General features: G+C 39.7%; 1 protein-coding gene across 1 annotated transcript in view; it reads left to right on the top strand.

Moving 5' to 3' along the window:
• The first annotated feature begins 967 nt into the window (after positions 1–967).
• Positions 968–22057, top strand: part of INPP4B (inositol polyphosphate-4-phosphatase type II B) — a 640126-nt gene continuing 619036 nt past the window's right edge. The window contains exon 1 of the mRNA XM_063458461.1: positions 968–1029. Coding sequence (XP_063314531.1) covers positions 984–1029 — 46 coding nt within the window. The 5' untranslated portion in view covers positions 968–983. The remainder of the gene's footprint in view (positions 1030–22057) is intronic.

Here is a 22057-nt window from a genome sequence, read left to right as displayed (position 1 = left end):
TTTCTTTATCCCACCCCCAATTCTAATGAATTTGGTTTTCACATCTTTAACGATGGCTCATTGACTAAGCAAGATAGAAAATTCTCCTTGCATCTCAAATGGAAATGGCAGTTGCTATGTACTAGTTTTATTCTAGAGCCTGAGAATTTCTCCCAGAAGGTCAATCATGGAACAATTAGGACTTTTAGGAGACATAACAGTAACAGCCACCATAGGTAGCAATGAGGTCTGCAGCTTTCATATACAACCTGTTGCTAACTGAGGGAGAAGCTGTGCCTTTCTAAATTGTCTCCACGTTCTGATGAGCTGCATTCTGCCATCGTGAATGGATGGGAGACTTAGCATAAAGGACAGGTCTAATAGAGGAAATGATGGACATATGCACGTCGGTGACTCCCTCTGGTCCTTCTGGTTCCTGTTTGTCAGATTGCTGACTGCTTGCTTGCTTAGGTTAATGTATTGAATTCTTGTTAAAGTTCGCAGCCTCAGTAGCTGCAAAGGATAAAAAATCTATAGCAAAGAAAGAAATTTCACATTTCAGTTTGATAATTCTGCCACCTAGTTTTTTCAGGCATTACTTGCTTGCAGGAGCAGTGCTGTGGACTCTGGACTTTTCAATACACTGAACGTGAAGCAACAGGGGATTGATTCTGGAGTGGTGCTGGAGGTGTACGTTTCAGTGACACAGAAGATACATGTAGAATGGTCTGTGTGAAGAACAGCATCAGTTCTGCTGCGATCTCCTACCTGCCCCTGTGGAGGTAGCTCAAGGTTCCTCTCTGTATCCTGCAACATTCCACAGTGAAGGGGGAGACTTTACCTTGGAAGCTGCAGAGGAGCTGGGCTGCTTTGCACATCTTGGGCTCTGGCACAAGGGCTGGCAAACTCCACACGGGTTGCAAGGTGAACATATTGAAGAGCACAGACAATTCATCAACATGGAGATGCAAGATGAAGGTGCCTCTGACTTAGCTCAGAATCTAATGTCTATGGCTGAAGGGGAGACTCATGGTGACCCAGAGACTGGAGGTTAGTGCAAGTTCTCACTTAACATCATGCTATAATTAATGTCATGTGCAGGCAGTTTTAAAACTATGCTTCCTGCAAGCAGGGCTGGTAGTGCATTGCAGTACAGGGAAACAGACTGCTAGCAGAGGATACAGTTTCCGTCACATATACAGCTAATATGAAGATGTGCAGGTGCATTGTGGTTGGAAAACATTATGCGCTATACCCCAACAACATGTTCTGCTAAGAGCACTCTTTAACCATATAAGTGCTAGGGAGACGTTCTCGATCTTGTGCTGGTTTCGAAGGGGTGCTGGTGATCATCCAAACCACCTGAGCCCTTTTCTGATTTAGCACTTGTTTTGTGTAGAAGGGTGGGGGTTAATAGATGGAGCGATTCTGAATGCATTACTAATGCTGCAGACACAATGCAAGCGGGTATAAAGAGCTCGGATCTGTTTGACAGATGCATCTTGATTACAGACACAGTGGATTGTATAATAGTATTATAAGGCACTTGTAAAGTTAAAAAGTTTGTGCAGGGATCACAAGAAGCACTATTCTTTCCTAATATTTATTATATTATATTTGTATATATTTATCTGTAAAATATGGACATTTCCCTTAGAATATAAATTTAATGTGCCCATGGGTATATTTGCATAAGTGTAAGTAACTAAATCATTTCACACATAAAAAAAAAAATAAAAAAAAAAATAAAAGTTGCATAAAATACCTTGGGTTTCACCCGAATGCCAAAATGTAGGTGAAAATGGCTGATCTGGAAACATTTTACAGTTCATCTATAGTCACAGCTTGGTATTTTTAATCTCAGTTTTGTTATCCGAATATCTCGCTAACTCTCATCAATGTGAAGTTTAGTGAATACACCCCATGCTGATGAGAAATGAGATGCAATAGTCAATCTGTGGTCCTCGTTAGAATCATGAGTGATTTAGTACAGGACCTTGAAGGCAAGTATCCCCCTAATATTAACTCCCACCTAACCCTAAACACCCCATTTACCTAAACCCTATTACTAACACTACCCCATCTCTCAAACCTCCCTAACTCGGAAAAGCAACCCATTCCTGCCCCCTGAAACCTAAACATATGTTAGTGGCATCATTTTTTGTATAACTTTATTTACTGTGTGTTTTGACACTACAGTCATATTATGTTGTCAAACTATTTTTCAGGGACATTCATAATACCCATTTTTATTTCTTATTTTCTAAATGTATACAGATAACCAAAAAACAGTTTAATTGTGTTTTTCCTAATTTGGCAATGCAGCCCTTTACAAAGAATAGTATATGCATCTCTCTCTTCTCTAAACAGTATCTCAATAAAAGTTGTTAGAAAAATGTTATACATGTTAGAATAGATGTATTGATTTTAATGCATCCTTGTGCAACTCCTTCTCTAGCCCTCCAAAGGATACATTCACATTGCCCCCCTACCCTATATTTTCTCTGGTTCTTCCTTGAAATAAATTTAGTACATATAGTCTTTGCATTAAAATGGTTAGTTGTGAAGTTCTTGTCATTTTGCTGCCTGGTGCAATGTTTCATATAGCTTGTTGTCCCAGCTTTCCTGTTAGTATACTGGATACAGCCTGCAATGTTTCTCAGAAGCTAATATAACAAGTATGCTTTTACAGGAAGCTGTGTCATAATATGTGAAATGGTGTAGGTAGTAATCCAATAAACATTTACTATACTTTAGCACAGTCCGGATGCTCAGCATAATACGGCTTTCTGTGGTATTCAGCATATGATATGTTCTGAAAACCTCATTTGTCACAGCTCTGACAAGAGTTGATTTCTGTGACCTTTTCTAACCTGATTAGTAATGTAGCCCTCGCACAGACATATCTTCTAAAGTGAATGTATCTATGCGAAAATAGTCACAGCCTATTTTACAGTTAGTGTTAGCATCATAGATGTGATAGCAGTTGGCATGTTTACAGGGCCAGTCTTGGCATATGCTTGCTTATATTACTACCGGTTTCTTTCTTACTGGTGTGTGTGACTAACTGGAGGTAATTATTTTTTTTCCCCAGCATTTTTACTGTATCTTTGCTTTGCACATTTTGTTTTAATTCTGTCTCAGCCCCTACTTATCCAGTGTCCATAGCAACACACTTTGGCAGAGGAACATTGCATAAAGCTACTGGGTCCAATACTATTAAATTCAACATACACTATATACAAGTAAGCTGGAGCTTTTGTCCTGTTGCAATCAGAAATTGGATTGTGCTGTCGGGTATTCCTGCAGTTAATCTTTCCTCTTTCTAATGTGAATGGGTAAAAGAAGATGTTATACAGGTCTCCGTGAATAAATCTTTTTTCTAAAAGTATGGACAGAGTGTTGTTCTGCTCATGTAAGCAAGTTGCCTATAAAACCACTGTGCATATAGGTGGCATCCTGTGTCACATGCAGAGCTCACATTACATCATTAGAGACCACTTGAACTCCACAGAATCAGCATGCTTACAAGAACACAGCCTGACTGAATTGTATAAGAAATAAAGTAATTGGTTTACTTCCTAGGACTAATAATGAGGAGAGAAACTGTGCAGAATTCTATGAATATTGTTCTTGATTTACAGATTACATATATAGTGAGACATTTTCACTATACTTTGCAACATCAGTTTTCTAGGATGTAAACCTGGTACTTTAAATTTCTGTACACAATATCATATTTAATGTTGGATGTGATAAACATTAAACAAACAAACAAATAAACCTGGCTAAGCATCATAATCAGTATACTCAGACATATTCCTTTGCCTTACACCTTTGAATCAAAACATAGCATACGTAAGGTCACTGATGAGCCCACTGTGTACCTGGATATTATTTTAAGGTGTTTTCCTTTATAAATGAAATGCTGTTTTCCAGAGTTCAAGGAAAACCATAACAGTAAACACATAAAAGTCTCTGAAATTCTAAGACCATAGATTATCAGCAGTCTGCAGTCTTGAAACTCATATTTGACATGCAGGCTTTTATGATATCAAACTGTAAATAATAAGTCTTGGCTTGCCACCTGCCGAGTTAAGATTAGCTTTCTGGGGGGTCTAATCACTAAACATCAAGTTGTGCTGAGTTGAGAACTGTCTTCCAATATATAGGCCAAAATAACACTACAGGGAAAAAATAATAAGTTTTTTTTGTTTTGTAAACTTTTCTGTGTTAGCCCATGGTTGGTTATTAACTCATCACAGCTTGTTTAGAAAATAGATTTCTTGTGCCCGCTCTGGTGAGAAGCAGCCTAATGCATGATTTAAAGAATATATATATATATATATATATATATATATATATATATATATATATATATATATATATATATATATATTATTTCTTACAGTGGTGTCTATTCCACAAGAGATGTAGGTGAGATGTAGTTGGTTAAACATTCCATTGCAAAGAAACATATTCAAAAGTTATCTTTCTCAACCAGTGATGGTTTGCAATTTTTTACTTTTTTTTTTTTTAAAAGGTTAAATGCCTTCTTCATGCTCCAAAAACATGTCAATAAATATCAATAAAGTAGATATTGTGCCTGAAGTTCATCAATACCTTCTTGCCTTTACTTGTAACACTGTTTTCAGATGGTTTAACAGTGAGGTGGAGTCCTCTAGGCACTGGTCCATTTTCTCATCTGCCTGCTCACAAATGCGGAAGCATTTGCTCAGACAGCAGTAAAGCAGTAATAGGTTGAGAACGTTACACTTATGTGCAAAACAGAATTTGGCCTAGTGTTTGGGGGAGTTTGCCAACTGTCACATTGTTAGCCTTTTGCCATAAAAAAACAGGAATCCCCCTGGCATCCATAGACCACTCTTTCTTCTGCTGACTTTGTTATGCAGAGTTTAAACATATGCATTATCAATTTCACCCAACCTGGCTGAGAGTGCTGAGCCAGATTATGCCAGTGTTCTCAGCCTATCACTGCCATGCAGGTAGGATAGAATGGAGATTGATCATGTGTAAATTTGATATTATCAAGGTGGCCGAAGAGGGGGGTAGCCTTCAAGTGGTAAGGAGACATACTTCTATGTGAAAAAACTAAATGTTTTTGCGAAAAATGAGAGACAACACCCACAGACACTTGGTTTAATAACTGTGCTGATCTGTAATGACTATGTTTCTTAGAGTGCCCTATTAACTATGATGAAGAATAGTTCAGCTCATTTAGCAGTGATATATGGGATGCTCTTGAAAAGCCTCATTAAAGGTACAGGGTAGATTTGATAAGATAGTATAGAGAAGAGCATAATTTGTAATATTGGTAGAAATCCTAGGGGAACAGAGTGTGGAGGTAATATTAAAGAAACACTATATGGTCGGGAACACTAACATGTATTCCTGACCCTATAGTGTTGAAACCACCATTTAGGTGGCTTGCCCCCCGCCTCTTAGCCTCCTTAGAAGGGGTTAAAACGTACCTTATTTCAAGCGCTGCGCTGGTACTGGCCCTACCCTTGATCTGGCTTTTTGGATAACGTTATCAGAATTGATGATCTCAGACGATTCAATGCTTTCCCATTGGCTGAGATGCCAAAGAGGCGAGGTAGGGGAGAGGCCAAACGCCAGCCCGGCCAATCTGCATATCCTCATAGAGATGCATTGAATCAATGCATCTCTATGAGGAAAGTTCTGAATGGCAGTGCAGCACACTGTGCAACACTGCCCCAGGAAGCACCTCCTCTGCCCATTTGAGGAGTGGCCACTGGAGGTGTCTCTAGGCTTTAACATAAACACTACCTTTTCTCTGAAAAGACAGTGATTGCATGAAAATGCCTGTAGGGACTGCTCATTAAGCTGTAGTTGTTCTGGTGGCTATAGTGTCCCTTTAAGCTTGAAACACACTGGACCATAAAGTGTGAAGGAAGATGAAACTGGAGACTCCAAGACGCACACTGTACTGCTGAGGCACATGTAAACATGGCCAAATGTTGAGAGGAATTGGTAAGACTTTGGGATGTCCTGATTTTGGTTCCTGAATTTAACCCCTTAAGGACCAAACTTCTGGAATAAAATGGAATTATGACATGTCACACATGTCATGTTTCCTTAAGGGGTTAAATTACAATGCTTGTAGTGCAAGATCAGAAGTGGATTTTATAACATCCATTGGAACCGCTGAGGTAATCTCCTGCTTAGATTTGTATTTACTAAACCGTTTGCAGTCCCCTGGGTGCTGGGGCTCGAAGTATTTCTGATTGAGTTAACAGGATACATGAGGAGAAGGGTAGAATCTTAAAGGGACACTATAGTCACCTGAACAACTACAGCTTAATGTATTTGTTCAGGTGAGATCTATAGCTCCATGCAGGCAATCTAATGTAAACACTGTATTTTCAGAGAAAATACAATGTTTACATTGATAGGAATACCTCCAGTGGCCATCACTCAGACGGCCACTAGAGGCACTTCCTATCATGCAGGGCCCTAAAAAGGCCCTGTACACATCAGACGTTTGAAAATACGTCTGACGTGTGCAGGGCCGGCCTTAGGCATTTAGACGCCCTGTGCGAAAAATCTTCACAGCGCCCCCCTCCCCCCCCCCCATCATCCATGTATGCTGTAATGTTTGTGTTGTCTGTGTATGTGATAGTAGGTGTGATGACTGTGTGTGATATGTATGCTATGTGTGATATTTGTAATCGGTGTATTAACAGTGTGTGATATGCGTGTATTGGTTGTATGTGACACACACACACACACACACAGAGTCAGACGGCCATACACACACACAGGGAGACATATACACACACAGGCAGACAGTCATACACACACACACACACAGACACACACAGGCAGACAGTCTCACACACACAGGCAGACAGTCAGTAATACACACAGACACACACAGAGGCAGTCAGTCATACAGACAGTAATACACACAGACACACACAGAGGCAGACAGTAATACACACAGACACACACACAGTCATACACACAGACACACACAGAGGCAGACAGTCATACACACAGACACACACACAGTCATACACACAGACACACAGACACACGCAGACAGTCATACACACAGACACACGCAGACAGTCATACACACAGACACACAGAGGCAGACAGTCATACACACACAGAGGCAGACAGTCATACACACACAGACAGTAATACACACACAGAGGCAGACAGTCATACACACAGACACACAGAGGCAGACAGTCATACACACACACACAGACAGTAATACACACACAGAGGCAGACAGTCATACACACAGACACACACAGGCAGACAGTCATACACACACACGCAGACAGTAATACACACACAGAGGCAGACAGTCATACACACACACACAGACAGTAATACACACAGGCAGAGAGTCACACTCACCTGACAATCACAGTTACCTGTGGAGTTCATTGTGGAGGCAGTGCAGCTCCTGGTGACTGTTTGTGGGGAAGCAGGGACTCCTTCCTGCTTCCCCTGCATCAGTTTTCCGGTGCTTTTAGCTCCGCCCCGCCGCACGGTAAGCTCCGCCCCCGCTGCAAATTAAAAAAAAAAAAATTTTATTTATTTTTTTTGAAAATCCCGGCCGGCTGTGCGGCCGCACGGCGCCCCCTGCTCCATGGTGCCATGTGCGTCCGCACAGCTCGCACACCCCTAAGGCCGGCCCTGGACGTGTGCAGGAGAGAGAAGGCACTGTTTGCGCGCCTTCTCTCTCCAGCCTGTCAGCAGAGGAGGGGGGCAGGCAAAGACCGCGAGCTGAGCTGTCAGTCAGCTCAGCTTGCGGCCGCTCACACCGTGCGCATGCGCGGTAGTGCGCTGAGGACTTCAGAGGGCAGCATGAATGCCGCCCTCTGAAGTCTGTGCGCATGTGCGGCGAAGCCGCGCATGCGCACAAGGGAGCAATGACGCTTCCAAATGGAAGCGTCTGATTGTTCCCTGCTCGCGCCCGCCTATTTCGTCATTTTGACGAAATAGGGGGCGCGGCTTCACGAGGCTCCTGGCGCTGGAACCAGGTGAGTAAACAGGGGCTGCCTGGAGAGTCCCTTTAATGGCATGCTTTTTGACTCTGCATCTTTTATGACACTGTGATCATAGCTCTTCTTAAAGGGGATGCTTATAAAATTAAAGAGTATACCGATTAATATTGATTTTAGATTATAGTGAATCCCTGAAGTATGCATTTTTTATAAATCCACAAATTAAGAATCTGATCTTTGTATCCCAGATTTGCCCATTCTGGTACCATTTATAAAAGCAGTGGATGATGGGGTCTGTTAAAAGATTAGTTCAGAGAATTAAGATGCAAAGTTTGGAAAAGTAAGTCCAAGCGTATTTAATATATGTTCTGAGATACCGTTCATTTCGACTTTCGACTTGTTCATTTGGTTTTAAACGAATTGTGATTTTTTTTTTTCTGAATTTTGGACAATCTGTGACTCATCCTAACTCCAGAACTCTGAAATTCTATCTGGATTACCCAAGAAGCAAGTGAAAAAAGGAAAATGGATGAAACCATTTAGCTTGATTTATGACTCAGAGTTCCATCTGTGCACCATAAAAAAAAAAGATAATTGATGGGGGAAAAAAGATGATTGATGGTTTGGAGACCTCAACTAAATGTTTATTTTGTTCACAGATGAAGTGACCACTAGAGAGAAAAGGAGTAGCAGTAAAAATAATTTACTGGTCCTCCTTTCTTATCCTTCTATAGGTTGCTTCTCCTCACTTGATCTGCAAACCAAATGGTGTGAAAATGCACATATCCATGTACAGCAAAATATAAACATATTTATATTTTGAAGTACACCAATTGGCCAGTTGTCCCACCATTTTGCTTTGTCTTCAGTGTCTTTCTCAAAATGATTGTATGGATGAAATTCTTCCAAACTGAAACTCCACATGGATAAAATTCATATCTCCTGAAACAAATTAAATTTTCTTTTTGAGGGGGCACAATCCATTTGGATGAACAACTTTTTTTTTGCCTTGCACAAGTCTACCATTTATTATGGTAAACAGAGCGAAAGAGACCAGAGAGGTTAATATGTGTTCCTAGATACCCAATATCAAAAACTATTATGTAGCAACAGTACTAGCGCAAGGTATTGATATTTTAACACTCAAATCCAGCCCAGTATGGCTCCATTTAGAAGAAAAATGTGGCGACCTACAGCAAATGTCTCATAATCTCTGGTCAAACGTATCCCATAGCTCGCCAGGTATGCTATCGGCATCAAAATTTTTAATTAATTCATGGAAGACCTGGAGTCTCCTGATATGTCCAAGCCCGGAATTGCTTTTCGCTGCTCCCATACAGGCTCTTACGGTCATATCTCCTGACTTGCCCATGCATCATTGGGTAGCTAAAGGCATAACCCATGTGCATTCACTATATTCAATCAAGGGCTTAAACCCCTTCCCTACTCTACAAAAGTCTTTTGCTCTACCTTCAGGGGATCTCTTTATGTATTTAAGGATCAAACACATATTGCAAACTAGGTCCGTTCAGTATGTTAGCTCTTTAAAAATGTGCAACCTGAGGTGTATTTGTTTCACGGCCCACAAAAAGTCACCTATCCTCAAACCCCTCTCCCTCTGCTATGCATCACTGGTAGAGAACACTGATGGGGATGAATTAAAACTACCTTATATGCTTCGCTGGGAAAGGGACCTAGGTGAAACTTTTCCTATGGCTACCTGGGTTGACGCAATAGCATACACCAAAAAATCTTCAAAATGTGTTACACATTGGGAAGCTTACTTCAAAGTGCTTATGAGATGGTACATGACCCCATTCAGATTAGGGAAGATATATGCTGGCTCAACAGGTTGTTGCTGGAGATGTGCCAAATCAAACGGTACTTTAATGCATATATTTTGGACTTGTGAAGCCCTCAGTAACTACTGGTTACAAATCCAAAAATTAATTACAGCACTTACTAACCACACGATTCCGCTCTCACCAGCTACCTATCTCCTCCACCTGTCTCCCATATTACACGGCCTCCCCTCAAGAGCAGCAGTGCTCAATATCCTTGTGGCGGCTAAAGCAAGTATAGCCGCCCACTGGAAAACTCCAGCATGCCCCAATATTCAGGAAGTCGTGCATAGGGTCCATAACACCTATATCTTCGAAAGAGAGTGGGCTCACAGAGGTAAAAACCCAACGTTCTGTAAACTATGGCATAACTGGGAAACGATTGCAGTTAACTTCCATTAATTTGCATTACTGTAAATGTTAATAACGTATAACTTTGTGACTCCCCCCCCCCCCTCCCCCCCTTCTTTTCCCTCCCTGTCTATAAAATTAAGTTAGTATCCTTATCTCCGAAGTTCATACTATTCACAAGAGCTTTATAAAAGTTGCAAATTTGTGTCAGATTTTAGCTCACGATTGCAGAACATCTCCTCAGCAATTTGGTACGGCGAAACACAGTAGGAGAATTATCGCCTCATTTCCAGGTTGTTGTGCTACCAACTGTATATATGCTCTTGTCATTCTACAACAAACTAGGGTAAATGTCATTGCGTGTAATGTCCAGGAATGGGGCTATGGCCGCAACCACAGCAAGCTCACCAAATTTTGCTTTTAGTTGATAAAGCGCTTTGTTAAGGTTGTATAGGGCATGAAGATTATAGGTTCTTCAATATCTTGATGTACCAACATGCCTTTTTGTTATGTTATGATCTACGAGAAACAATATGGTTTATGTATCATTGTCTTTCATTTCTGTATTATGCAATGTAAACTCTTGCATCTGTTATTGATGTCTCCTTTATGTATGAACTTCCTTTGTTTATATCGACTAATAAAAAAATATACATTGAAAAAAAAAAATATGTGTTCCTAGTCTTAGTGTAGAGTTGTGCGTGGTAAAGCTAGATTAAAAAAAAATGTGAACATTGTTATATGATCTATCTTTCCTCTCCTGATCTCTCCCCGTCCCTCTTGACTAGTGTCTCTGACTGCCTCTCTGCTATTTTTAACTGAATGACTGCCCACTTCCTTAAACTCAACTTGACCAAAATTGAAATTCTGGTCTTTCCTCCCTCAATTGTTGCTACTCCTGTGTCTGTCATCATCTCCACCACCCAGGCTCTCTTTGATCCCGACCTCTCCTTCACGCCTCATTTTCAGGCTATCGCCAAATCCTGCCACTTCCATCTCAAAAACATTGCAGGCATCTGACCCTACTTAACGCCAGATGCGACTAAGGTGCTGGTCCATTCCTCTGTCCTTTCTTGCCTTGACTACTGTAATCCGCTTCTCAGTGGTCTTACGTGCTCCCAACTTGCACCGTTACAGTCCATAATGAATACGGTGGTGATGCACATCTTCCTGTCCGCCCGCACAGCCCACGCCTCACCCTTCTGTCAGTCCCTACATTGGCTTCCTGTAAGATATAGAGCTTAATTTAAAATTCTGGTTCTTGCTTTCAAATCTCTACATAATGCTGCTCCCACCTATCTATCCTCCCTAATACACAAGTATGTCCCATCTAGGCCCTTACACTCTGCTGAAGACTTAAGTCTATCTTCTGTCCGTACTCCCACCTCTGATGCTCACCTTCAAGACTTCTCGAGGGCTGCACCGTTCCTGTGGAACTCACTTCCCTCCTCCGTTAGATGCTCACCCAGTCTCCACTCCTTCAAAAAGTCATTAAAAACCCACTTCTTTGTAAAAGCATATCAATTAAACTATTGATAGCTCCCGACTGATTCCTCTCTAGCAACTGTCATTAGTCTAATACTATCCTTACCTTTTGTGTCACTTTACCACACTCCCTCTAGCATGTAAGCTCATTGAGCAGGGCCCTCAACCCCTCTGGGCAGACTAGATGGGCCGAATGGTTCTTATCTGCCGTCACATTCTATGTTTCTATGTTACTGTGTGTCCAACTAGTCTGTTTACAACTACATGTTTGTGTGTCCACCCACTGTAAAGCACTGCGGGATTTGTTGGCGCTATATAAATAATATCATTATATTAATAATAATAATATGATCAGCATTATGGAAAAAAATGGTTATGCACTTACTTGATGGAATTAAGTTAATCCAAAATTAAGTTGATGAAGTTACTGAGTAAGCAAAAATGGAAGAATGGTATATTTATGTTTTAGATCTGAATTAAAAATGTGTTCAGCCGGAGGCATAATTAATCGTAGCTATTTCAGTTTGCTAAAACCTTTCAAACATTAGCATTACTGAGGAAGATCATCTTCTACTATAAATTCAAAAGTCTGCATTTTTTAGTAATGTTTTAATTGGGAAATTTTAATTATCCAGGCATTTATTTATTATGATTTTGGAAATAGGAGTACATGTGAATGGAGAAAGTTTTAAACCTGCTAAGTAGTATCTCCATTTCTAAGTTAGTAATGGCAGCTACTGGGGTAGATACTTCTCTGAACCTTCTAATAATTAGTACTCTAGGCTTTTTAAATTATTTGGAATAAATGTAAAAAAAAAAAAACATACATATGAGCTTTACCAAAATGTTACATTTTAGTACATCTTTTCAGCTAATTGAATGTTTTTCAGCTATCACAAACCATAAGTGGAATAGCAGGAAATTAGAATAGAATGGAAAAAGATTAGTGTAGAGAAATAAAATGGTATTGCAAGTAGGAGAATAGTAGCAATTGTAGGATTGTAATATATACATGTGAATGGAATTATCTTGAGCACTGGAATTCTAAATATTTATTTTTATTTGTTTCCTATGTATTTGAGTTTTATGTATTGCCTATGACTGTTAATGCAAGAGTTTGTTAAAGTGCAACTGTCATTTTTATTTTATTTTTGTTTTCCTTTTCTAATATCCCGTGTAGCTTTATGATTATCCTCCCCTCCTTGCTACTTGACTTTGTTTATATCTTAGAGCAGCCATTTTGTTTTCCTCTGTACATCGTGTCTGCAGTTTCCTTTCTGTGGGATTAATTGTACTGATGTATTATGGGTAAATTTGATTGGCTATTGAAACAGAACCTTGCTTTACGCTATGTCCATTGTCATGTTTTGTCAAACTGAATGGTATACCCAAAGAAATGTGGTCCCAACTTTTATTTATGTATTTAATGAAAACTAGAGATCTCAGGAAATAAATAGGTTCAGATGCAGGGTGCTATATAGAAGCAGATTACATTGTTATTTTTGGTGACAGAGCTGCTTTAAAGACTATGGGAAGAATGTTGTAGAAAGACTCTACTAAGTGTAGTCAAGGAAGTATTAAAGGAACACTAAAGGGTCAGGAACACAAACATGGATTTCTTACCCTGTAGTGTTAAAAGCACCATCTGGCACCCCGCACCTCTCCTTGCCTCCCTAAATATAGTACAATATTACTTGTATTCAAGTCTACAGCGGCTGCCTCTGGCACTAATATTCCTGGTTGGCTGAGATCATCAGAAGTGATTCTTTGAGCCAGTCACAATACTTTAACATAGGATTGGCTGAGACTGTCAAGGAGGCAGATCAGGGGCAGAACTAGCGCAAGTCAAACACAGCCCTGACCAATCAGCATCTCCTCATAGAAATGCATTGAATCAATGCATCTCTATGAGGAAAGTTCAGTGTCTCCATGTAAAGGGCGGAGACACTGAATGGCAGTGCTGCACATTGCACAGCACTGCCTTAGGAAGCACATCTAGCAGCCATCTAAGGAGTGGCCAGTGACATTATCACTAGGCTGTAATGTAAACACTGTATTTTGCCTGAAAAGGCAGAGTTTACTGCAAAAAGCCTGAAGGGAATGATTCTACTCACCCGAACAAATACAATAAGCTGTAGTTGTTCTGGTGACTATAGTGTCCCTTTAAATATAAAAGGCTGGGAATTTTAGATTATGGCACTTGCCTACCACCGTGTGTTACAAATGCTGTTTCTGCAAGAGTAGATTATGACAGAGACATTTATGTTCAAAGCTACTATGAAAACTGGTTCAAAGAATTTCCATTTCTATGTGGAGGGACTATTCAATTAAAAGTGATAAAAAGAGGAAATTAGAGTAAGGAGTTTAGAGATAGATGGTTCATTCAGGTGCTTAATAGGAATGTTAAAGTCACTTGTAATGAAACTAGAGATTTCAAGGAGAGAAAGTTGGAAGGAATGCGGAGACATGATCAAAAACACAATTGATTTTAAAGGGCAATAGTTGATCTCAACCTAAAAGGAAAGAGAGAATAAAGAAAACTTGCATGAACATCAAAGAAGGAGAGAGAGCGAGTAGTCTGTATCATTTGGAAGATACATACAGCCTATACCTCCTTGTTTATTGGGTGAAGTTGGTCTATAAGCTGTCAAAAAGATCTGGGGAATCAATGTCATGTGGATAAAGTACGATTTCTTTGATAGTTAGAAGGTTTGGGAAACATGGAAGAAATGAGTTAGGCATGAATTCATGTTTATTACAAACAGAGTGGGCATTCCAGAGGGAGCATCGGAAGGATGTGAGGTTGCTGATAAGTAGTATAATTTTTTGCTTCAGTTTTTAATGCAATCATTAATTTGGTGTTAATGAGCATTTAGGAAACATTTCAAGGTTTATCATGAGAAGTTGTGATGAATAGTAGGGCTGAATCACAAAACAAATTAAAAGAAACAGTTTTGAAAAGAGTGGTTAGTCTAAAAAGATAACATTTAGATGCTTTTCGAAGGTTTGAATTGCCGCTTAACAGTTGAGCAGAAACATTTTTGTATATACAGTACATGAACATTCAGAATAACCTGAGACCCAAGGTCAGTGGTGTAATACTTTTTTTTTTTAAAAAAAGTAATAGTTTGTATAAGAACATCAGAAGCCATTGGAAAATAAATAAAAAAAATTTGGATTGAGATACTGTGGAGGGTTAAATGAGCTAAAATAATTATTGATACGAGCAGTAGTAACAGTCATTGTATGAAGATGGCATACTGATACTAAAGCTGCAGTGTTGAGCAGGTTTAAAGCACTTGAGACAGAACTGATTAAGAACATCTGTAGCATTCAGCAGGTTTCAAATGCCTGCGAATGAGCTGATGAAAGAAAACTGTGCTTTTTAGTGAATAGAATTCCTATTGCATCGTACGTTGTAAAATAGATTTTTTTTTTTTAAATGTATTTATCTTGCCATAGCAACTATAATAACAAACACAAAGATCATTTGGAAAAGTCTGACTTTTTAAATTGTATATATAGATAGTATAGAGTTGAATTTATGAACATTTTGTAGAAGGCAATTTTAAAATACAATTAGGTAATTTAATGAACCAGTTTTAGAAAGCTGTACAGTTATCAAAAACACATTTTCCTTTACTATCCTTTTGGTGCCTTCATGCAAACTGCATCATGAAAACCAATATTGGGCATCCATTACCAAGCATTTCAGTGCATGTGATTACTTGATGAAACTGTCATAAGATATAAATAGCATCAGTATATACTGCTTTGTCTCCTTTCCTGGTTATCCATTGAAGCTCACAGTTTAGAAAAATAAATCTACGAAATTTAGGTGAAAATCGCTGATCTTGAAAAATTCTCCAACTCTGCTCTACTCACAGTTTGAGTATTTTGGCATAGAATTAAGCATATCATTTGCTAAAATTCAGAGTTTAGTGAATAGCCCTACAGATGTTATGTATTTTCATCTTTAGCACTTTATAGTAGTCAAAAAGATCAGTAAATATATAATTAACTCCTTCCTGATGTTAGGATGTTCATTTCTGTCCACAGTATTAGTATTAATGCCTTTAAGGCAGCATGGGACATCCTGCAGTACTGGTGTGAGCAGGGATAAATCAATTGATACCTGAGGCTCCCCTCTGCCAGCAGAGATATGAACTAGCCCTCAAAGTGAGCACTGTCTACAGATCTTTACATGTGCACTTAAATCCTCATCGGCTGTATTACAGTAAGAGCAGGGTTAAATCCCTGCTCACACCAGGATACCCAGGTATCAGTAGATACTTGGGGCTCCACTACGTCAGTTGGGGTTATTTTTAGTGACTTTTAAATGCTTGTTGCTGCAATGTGGTATGAGCAGGCTTAAAACCCTGCCCACACTAGTAGGACCTACCTTTCAGTGAATACCTGGGACTCCCTTCCGTAAGCTGTTGTCCCAGACTATCGAATGAGCTGTATGAAGCACTTAAAGTAAGCACTGAATACAGCTATTTTAAATCCATTGAAATCTCCACAGTTGAGAAATCGTGCTCAGCCATGGGGATTTCTAGGGCTGCAGGCTGCCAAAAAGAAATTCCATGGTCTCCTGGTATGTCCCAAAGCTGATTGTTATCATTGCTGGGCTTTACCAGCTGTCCAGCAATGATCACAGTGTAGTATGCTGGGAAAGAAAGCTCCATTCAGTATTACAGGGAATTCTTTTTGTAATACTGAAAACAGATGGTGGCTACATACCATTCTGTACTGTTTTAACTAGGAAATCCATTGGCTGATAAATTACCCTTAGGAGTAAGCTGAAGGGAAGGAGTAGGGTTAAGGTTAGTTGTATTGTTAGATTAAGGTAATGGATACTGCCAGACTTAAGTTAGTACTGTTTTAGGGTTAGGGTTAGGGTAGGGTAGGTATAAGGCTAATATTATAAGGGGTAGAAGTGGTATAGCATTGGGGTAGCATTCACTATCAACAATTCATTTATATCCTATACATATTAGGCATTTAACAATCAAGACTGATATATGAATCTGTTTTGGGTTCTTTTTATTTATTGGATGTGTAATAATTATCATAAGCAAAATATTGGATCACCGATCGATATTGGATCCTTCCACTGTCAGACATTGACTCAGTGGACACCCTAACACCCTACATTCTAGTTCTGTTAACCTTCTAATTTTTATTAAAGGTACCTAAACTATACTATATCCTACTATACTCATGCACTATTATTATAATTTCGCTTCTATCTGATTGTTAGACCATGGTATGGATAGGCATTTTATCAGCCAGTTTGGACTCATCAAAATTATACATTTAGGTGATATCTTCCTTTCTCTTCCATGTGTGTTCTTTGACCTACAAGATACATTTACCTATCTTAGAGTGGTTACAGACAGTTACATGTCTTTATTTAGTTACATGTTTCCACTCATGGACTCTACTTTTATGTAACTATCTCTTGTTTTTTATCTTTCGTGTAGGGCAATCTAACAGTTTATTCTAGCAAATATATTTATAATATATAGCAAAATCTTTTGTACTTATTTACCCTCCCTTGTTTTCCTGTGTTTAAAGGTTTTTACCTTTTTAACTATACCTATTAAATGTTTTATTTTATATGTGACAGCTTTACTATATTAGTGATCTCATTAGGATAGATTATGCTCTTTTTGTTTTCTTGTTGAGATATTACAAGAAAGCCCTTTCTGTAACTTAAAAAGCAATATAAAATATGTATAGGGGCACATAAAGAGAAACCCTTAAATTATGGTGGAATAAACAAAAACACAAATTCTAGGTTTTGTTTGGGTTCAGAACTTGGACAATTACCTTTTGTCCTTAGGGGGTTTAATGTAAATAGTTCGATATTTATAGTTCGTGAATTGTGACATATGGTAACGCAATAGTTAGTTCGTTAAAGGAACGCTATAGTGTTAGAAATAAAATACTTTCTTCCTAACACTTTTTTCCTCTGTACCCCCCTCTTCGGTACTGAAAGGGTCAAATACCCCTTTCTTTCACTCACCTTATTCCAGTGTCAAAATCTCTTAGTACTGGCTCTGCCTCTTCCGAGGTCAGCTCTGAGGGGGAACCTAATGCTCATGTGTGAAAGCACTACGAGCTCATTAGGCCTTCCTCAAAGCAAAACATTGAATCGGTGCTTTCCTATAGGGATTATGAGGATGCTTAAACAAATAAATATGAAAATATGACAAGATTTCTCTACTTCCAATGAGGTTAACCCCTTAAAACCGGAGGGCGTACTATTACGCCCTATTCTAAGCAGCTCTAAGTGCCGCAGGGCGTAATAGTACGCCCTCTGTTTTTTTTTTTTTACTTACCCAGTCGCCGGCAATCCCACGCCAGCGATCGCGGTTGGGGGGACTCCCAGGGAGTCCCCCGCGGCAGATCCTGCCTCCTGCAGCCCCCCCGACCATGTGAGAGTTAGGTCCTTGCGAGGACCTCACAATCACATGGCCGGGTTAGCTGCCTGCTGCAAAAATAAATATATAGATGTGTGCTATTTTGTTCTAACTGTATTGTGATATTAATATATAATATTCCATATATAATATTTTAAGTTTTATTTATATATATATATTCTACATATATATTTATGTAATATTTTTACATAATTAGGTATCTTAATTAATTACAATTAGCGGGACCTGCCTGACAACCCATGCCAAAAGTATAGGGAATTTCATTTGCTAGCACTATATTTAACCCTATAACTTTCCAATACACCATAAAACCTGTACATGGGGGGTACTGTTTTACTCGAGAGACTTTGTTGAACACAAATATTAGTGTTTCAAAACAGTCAAATGTATTACCACGATGATATTGCCAGTAAAAGTGAAGTTTTTTGCATTTTTTCACGCACAAACAGCACTTCCACAGATGATATTATTGCTGTGATACTTTTTACTCTTTTGAAACACAAATATTTGTGTTCAGCAAAGTCTCCTGAGTACAACAGTACCCCTCATGTACAGGTTTTATTATGTTTTCAAAAGTTACAGCGTCAAATATACCGTATATACTCGAGTATAAGCCGAGTTTTTCAGCCCATTTTTTGGGCTGAAAAACCCCAACTCGGCTTATACTCGAGTCAAGGTCTGTATTATGGCAATTTACATTGCCATAATACAGACTGGGGGAGACTGGGGGAGAGGGGGGCTGGCAGAGCTGTAACTTACCTGTTCTGCAGCTCCTGTCAGCTCTCTCCTCCTCCGCGCCGTCCGTTCAGCACCTCGGTCAGCTCCCAGTGTAAATCTCGCGAGAGCCGCGGCTCTCGCGAGACTTACAGTGTGAGCTGATAGAAGGAGCTGCACGGACGGCGCAGAGGAGGAGAGAGCTGACAGGAGCTGCAGAACAGGTAAGTTACAGCTCTGCCAGCCCCCCTCTCCCCCCCACTGAACTGCCACTGGACCACCAGGGAAGGAGAGCCCCCCTCCCTGCCATGTATCAAGCAGGGAGGGGGGACGAAAAATAAATATAAATAAAATAAGAAATAATAATAAAAAAATAATAATAATAATAATAAAAATAATAATAATAAAAAGGGGGTATAAGGACCACTGTGGGAGGGGGGAGGGGGGGGGGTATAAGGACCACTATGGGAGGGAGGGGGTGGGATAAGGACCACTATGGGAGGGAGGGGGGGGGGTATAAGGACCGCTATGGGAGGGAGGGGGGATAAGGACCGCTATGGGAGGGAGGGGGGATAAGGACCACTATGGGAGGGAGGGGGGGGGGGATAAGGACCACTATGGGAGGGAGGGGTGGGATAAGGACCACTATGGAAGGGAGGGGGGGATAAGGACCACTAACGGAGGGAGGGGGGTGGGATAAGGACCACTATGGGAGGGAGGGGGGGAGAAAAGGAACACTATGGGAGGGAGGGGGGGATAAGGACCACTATGGGAGGGAGGGAGGGGGATAAGGACCACTATGGGAGGGAGGGGGGGATAAGGACCACTATGGGAGGGAGGGGGGATAAGGACCACTAGGGGAGGGGGAAGTAAGGACCACTAGGGGAGGGGAGGGGGAAGTAAGGACCACTAGGGGAGGGGAGGGTAAGGACCACTAGGGGAGGGGTGAGTCAGGACCACTGGGGGAGGGGGGTGAAGGAACACGGGGGTGGGGAGGTAAGGACCACTGAGGGAGGAGGAGGGGAGGTCAGGACATATGGGGGGGGGGCAAATATCCTTGCACCGGCCCTGCACACACTGCATTCATACACTGCATTCATACACACACTGCATTCATACACACACTGCACTCATACACACACACACACACTGCATTCATACACACACACACTGCACTCATACACACGCTGCACTCATACACACACACGCTGCACTCATACACACACACGCTGCACTCATACACACACTGCACTCATACACACACACGCTGCACTCATACACACACACGCTGCACTCATACACACACACGCTGCACTCATACACACACACGCTGCACTCATACGCACACACTGCATTCATTATACACACACTGTAAATAAATATTCAATTAATATATTTTTTTTAGGATCTAATTTTATTTAGAAATTTACCAGTAGCTGCTGCATTTCCCACCCTAGTCTTATACTCGAGTCAATACGTTTTCCCAGTTTTTTGGGGAAAAATTAGGGGCCTCGGCTTATATTCGGGTCGGCTTATACTCGAGTATATACGGTAAGTCTTGTGTTTCATTTTTTTTCACATTAAAATTCACCAGATTGGTTACTATGCCTTTGAGACCCTATGGTAGCCCAAGAATGAAAATTACCCCTATGATGGCATACCATTTGCAATAGTAGACAACCTAATGTATTGCAAATGGGGTATGTCCAGTCTTTTTTAGTAGCCACTTAGTCACAAACACTGGACAAAATTGGCGTTTTTTGCATTTTTCACACACAAACAAATACTAACGCTAACTTTGGCCAGTGTTTGTGACCAAATAGCTACTAAAAAAGACTGGACATACCCCATTTGCAATACATTGGGTTGTCTACTATTGCAAATGGTATGCCATTATGGGTGTAAATTAAATTCCTGGGCTACTATACAGTCTCAAAGGCAACGTAACCAATCTGGCGAATTTCAATTTCAAATGTAACGTGCTATATTTGACCCTGTAACTTCCCCAAACACCATAAAACCTGTACATAGGGGGTACTGTTTTACACGTGAGACTTTGCTGAATACAAATGTGTATTTTATTCTAGTAAAAGCAAACAGTATTATGACATTGACAGTTAAAATGTCATGTAGAACTAAAAAAATCTTATTTTCTCCCATTTTTTTCATATTAAATTATGTTTCATAGCTAAATATTTGATATTAAATGAAAGCCCTATTTCCCCTGAATAAAATGATATATAATAAGGGTGGGTGCATTTAATATGAAAGAGGTGAATTACGGTTGGACAGACATATAGCACAAATGCCAGGTTTTGTTCACAATTTGTACATTTGGCTCAGTCCTTAAGGGGATAAAATATAATTTTTAAAGGACTGGATAAATGTAACCCATTAGGTCCTGTTTTTTTTCTTTTAAAAAGTCTTCATTATGCAAATGATGAATCCCTTTCTTTATAGAATTACAAATAAATATATTCCAGCACATAAAGGAATGTTTACTTACCTTAATAAAAGAAAATGGCATCACATTGAAACATATTTATACTTACTGTCCAGACGCAAGAAAAATGATAATGGGAACTTATGCAGTATTGTACATAACATTGTTGATCCACATATGAAGCTTTTAACATGTGTCTAGGTTAAACTTCAGTATAGGATTCAGAAGATTCACAAGGCACCAGTTTTACTCAAATTTGAGACATTCACACATTATTGTTTTTTCATTTTCCAAATGAATTGATCATTTGGAGAACTATTTGTCTTATGTTTTGTCTTTTTTTTTCTTTATTTTGAAGAGTTGCATTGCAGCATTATGGATTTCTATTTGGCCTTTTTTAAAGCTCAAGATAAGAAGAAAAATTGGAGTCTTGTGCAACTTGATTTTTAAATGCACCCCCTGGTGTTACCACCTTTAATAGGAAGGATAAAGTACAAACGTTTCGGGCAGTGGCCCTTTATCAATGTTGATATGTTGATACAGTGTGGAGATATTGCAGCACTGTGTAAAGTTTTTTTGTTGTTTTCTTGAAAATCAGTGCAGGCAGGTATCTTGCCTCTCCCTCATTTTGTATATCAAGATAAGAAGATTTACAAGAAAGAAGACACAGACGGTACGAATAATTAATTTGTGTTATAGGGACTACTTTATTAGTTTTTGACCCCCTTAGGGTTGTTTTTTGTTTTTGTTTTTTTATTAAATGTAATTTTATTTTTGACTTTATAA

Source organism: Pelobates fuscus, chromosome 6, assembly GCF_036172605.1.
Source record: "Pelobates fuscus isolate aPelFus1 chromosome 6, aPelFus1.pri, whole genome shotgun sequence".
Taxonomy (NCBI): Eukaryota; Metazoa; Chordata; class Amphibia; order Anura; family Pelobatidae; genus Pelobates; species Pelobates fuscus.
This window is presented reverse-complemented; position numbering and strand designations above follow the sequence as displayed.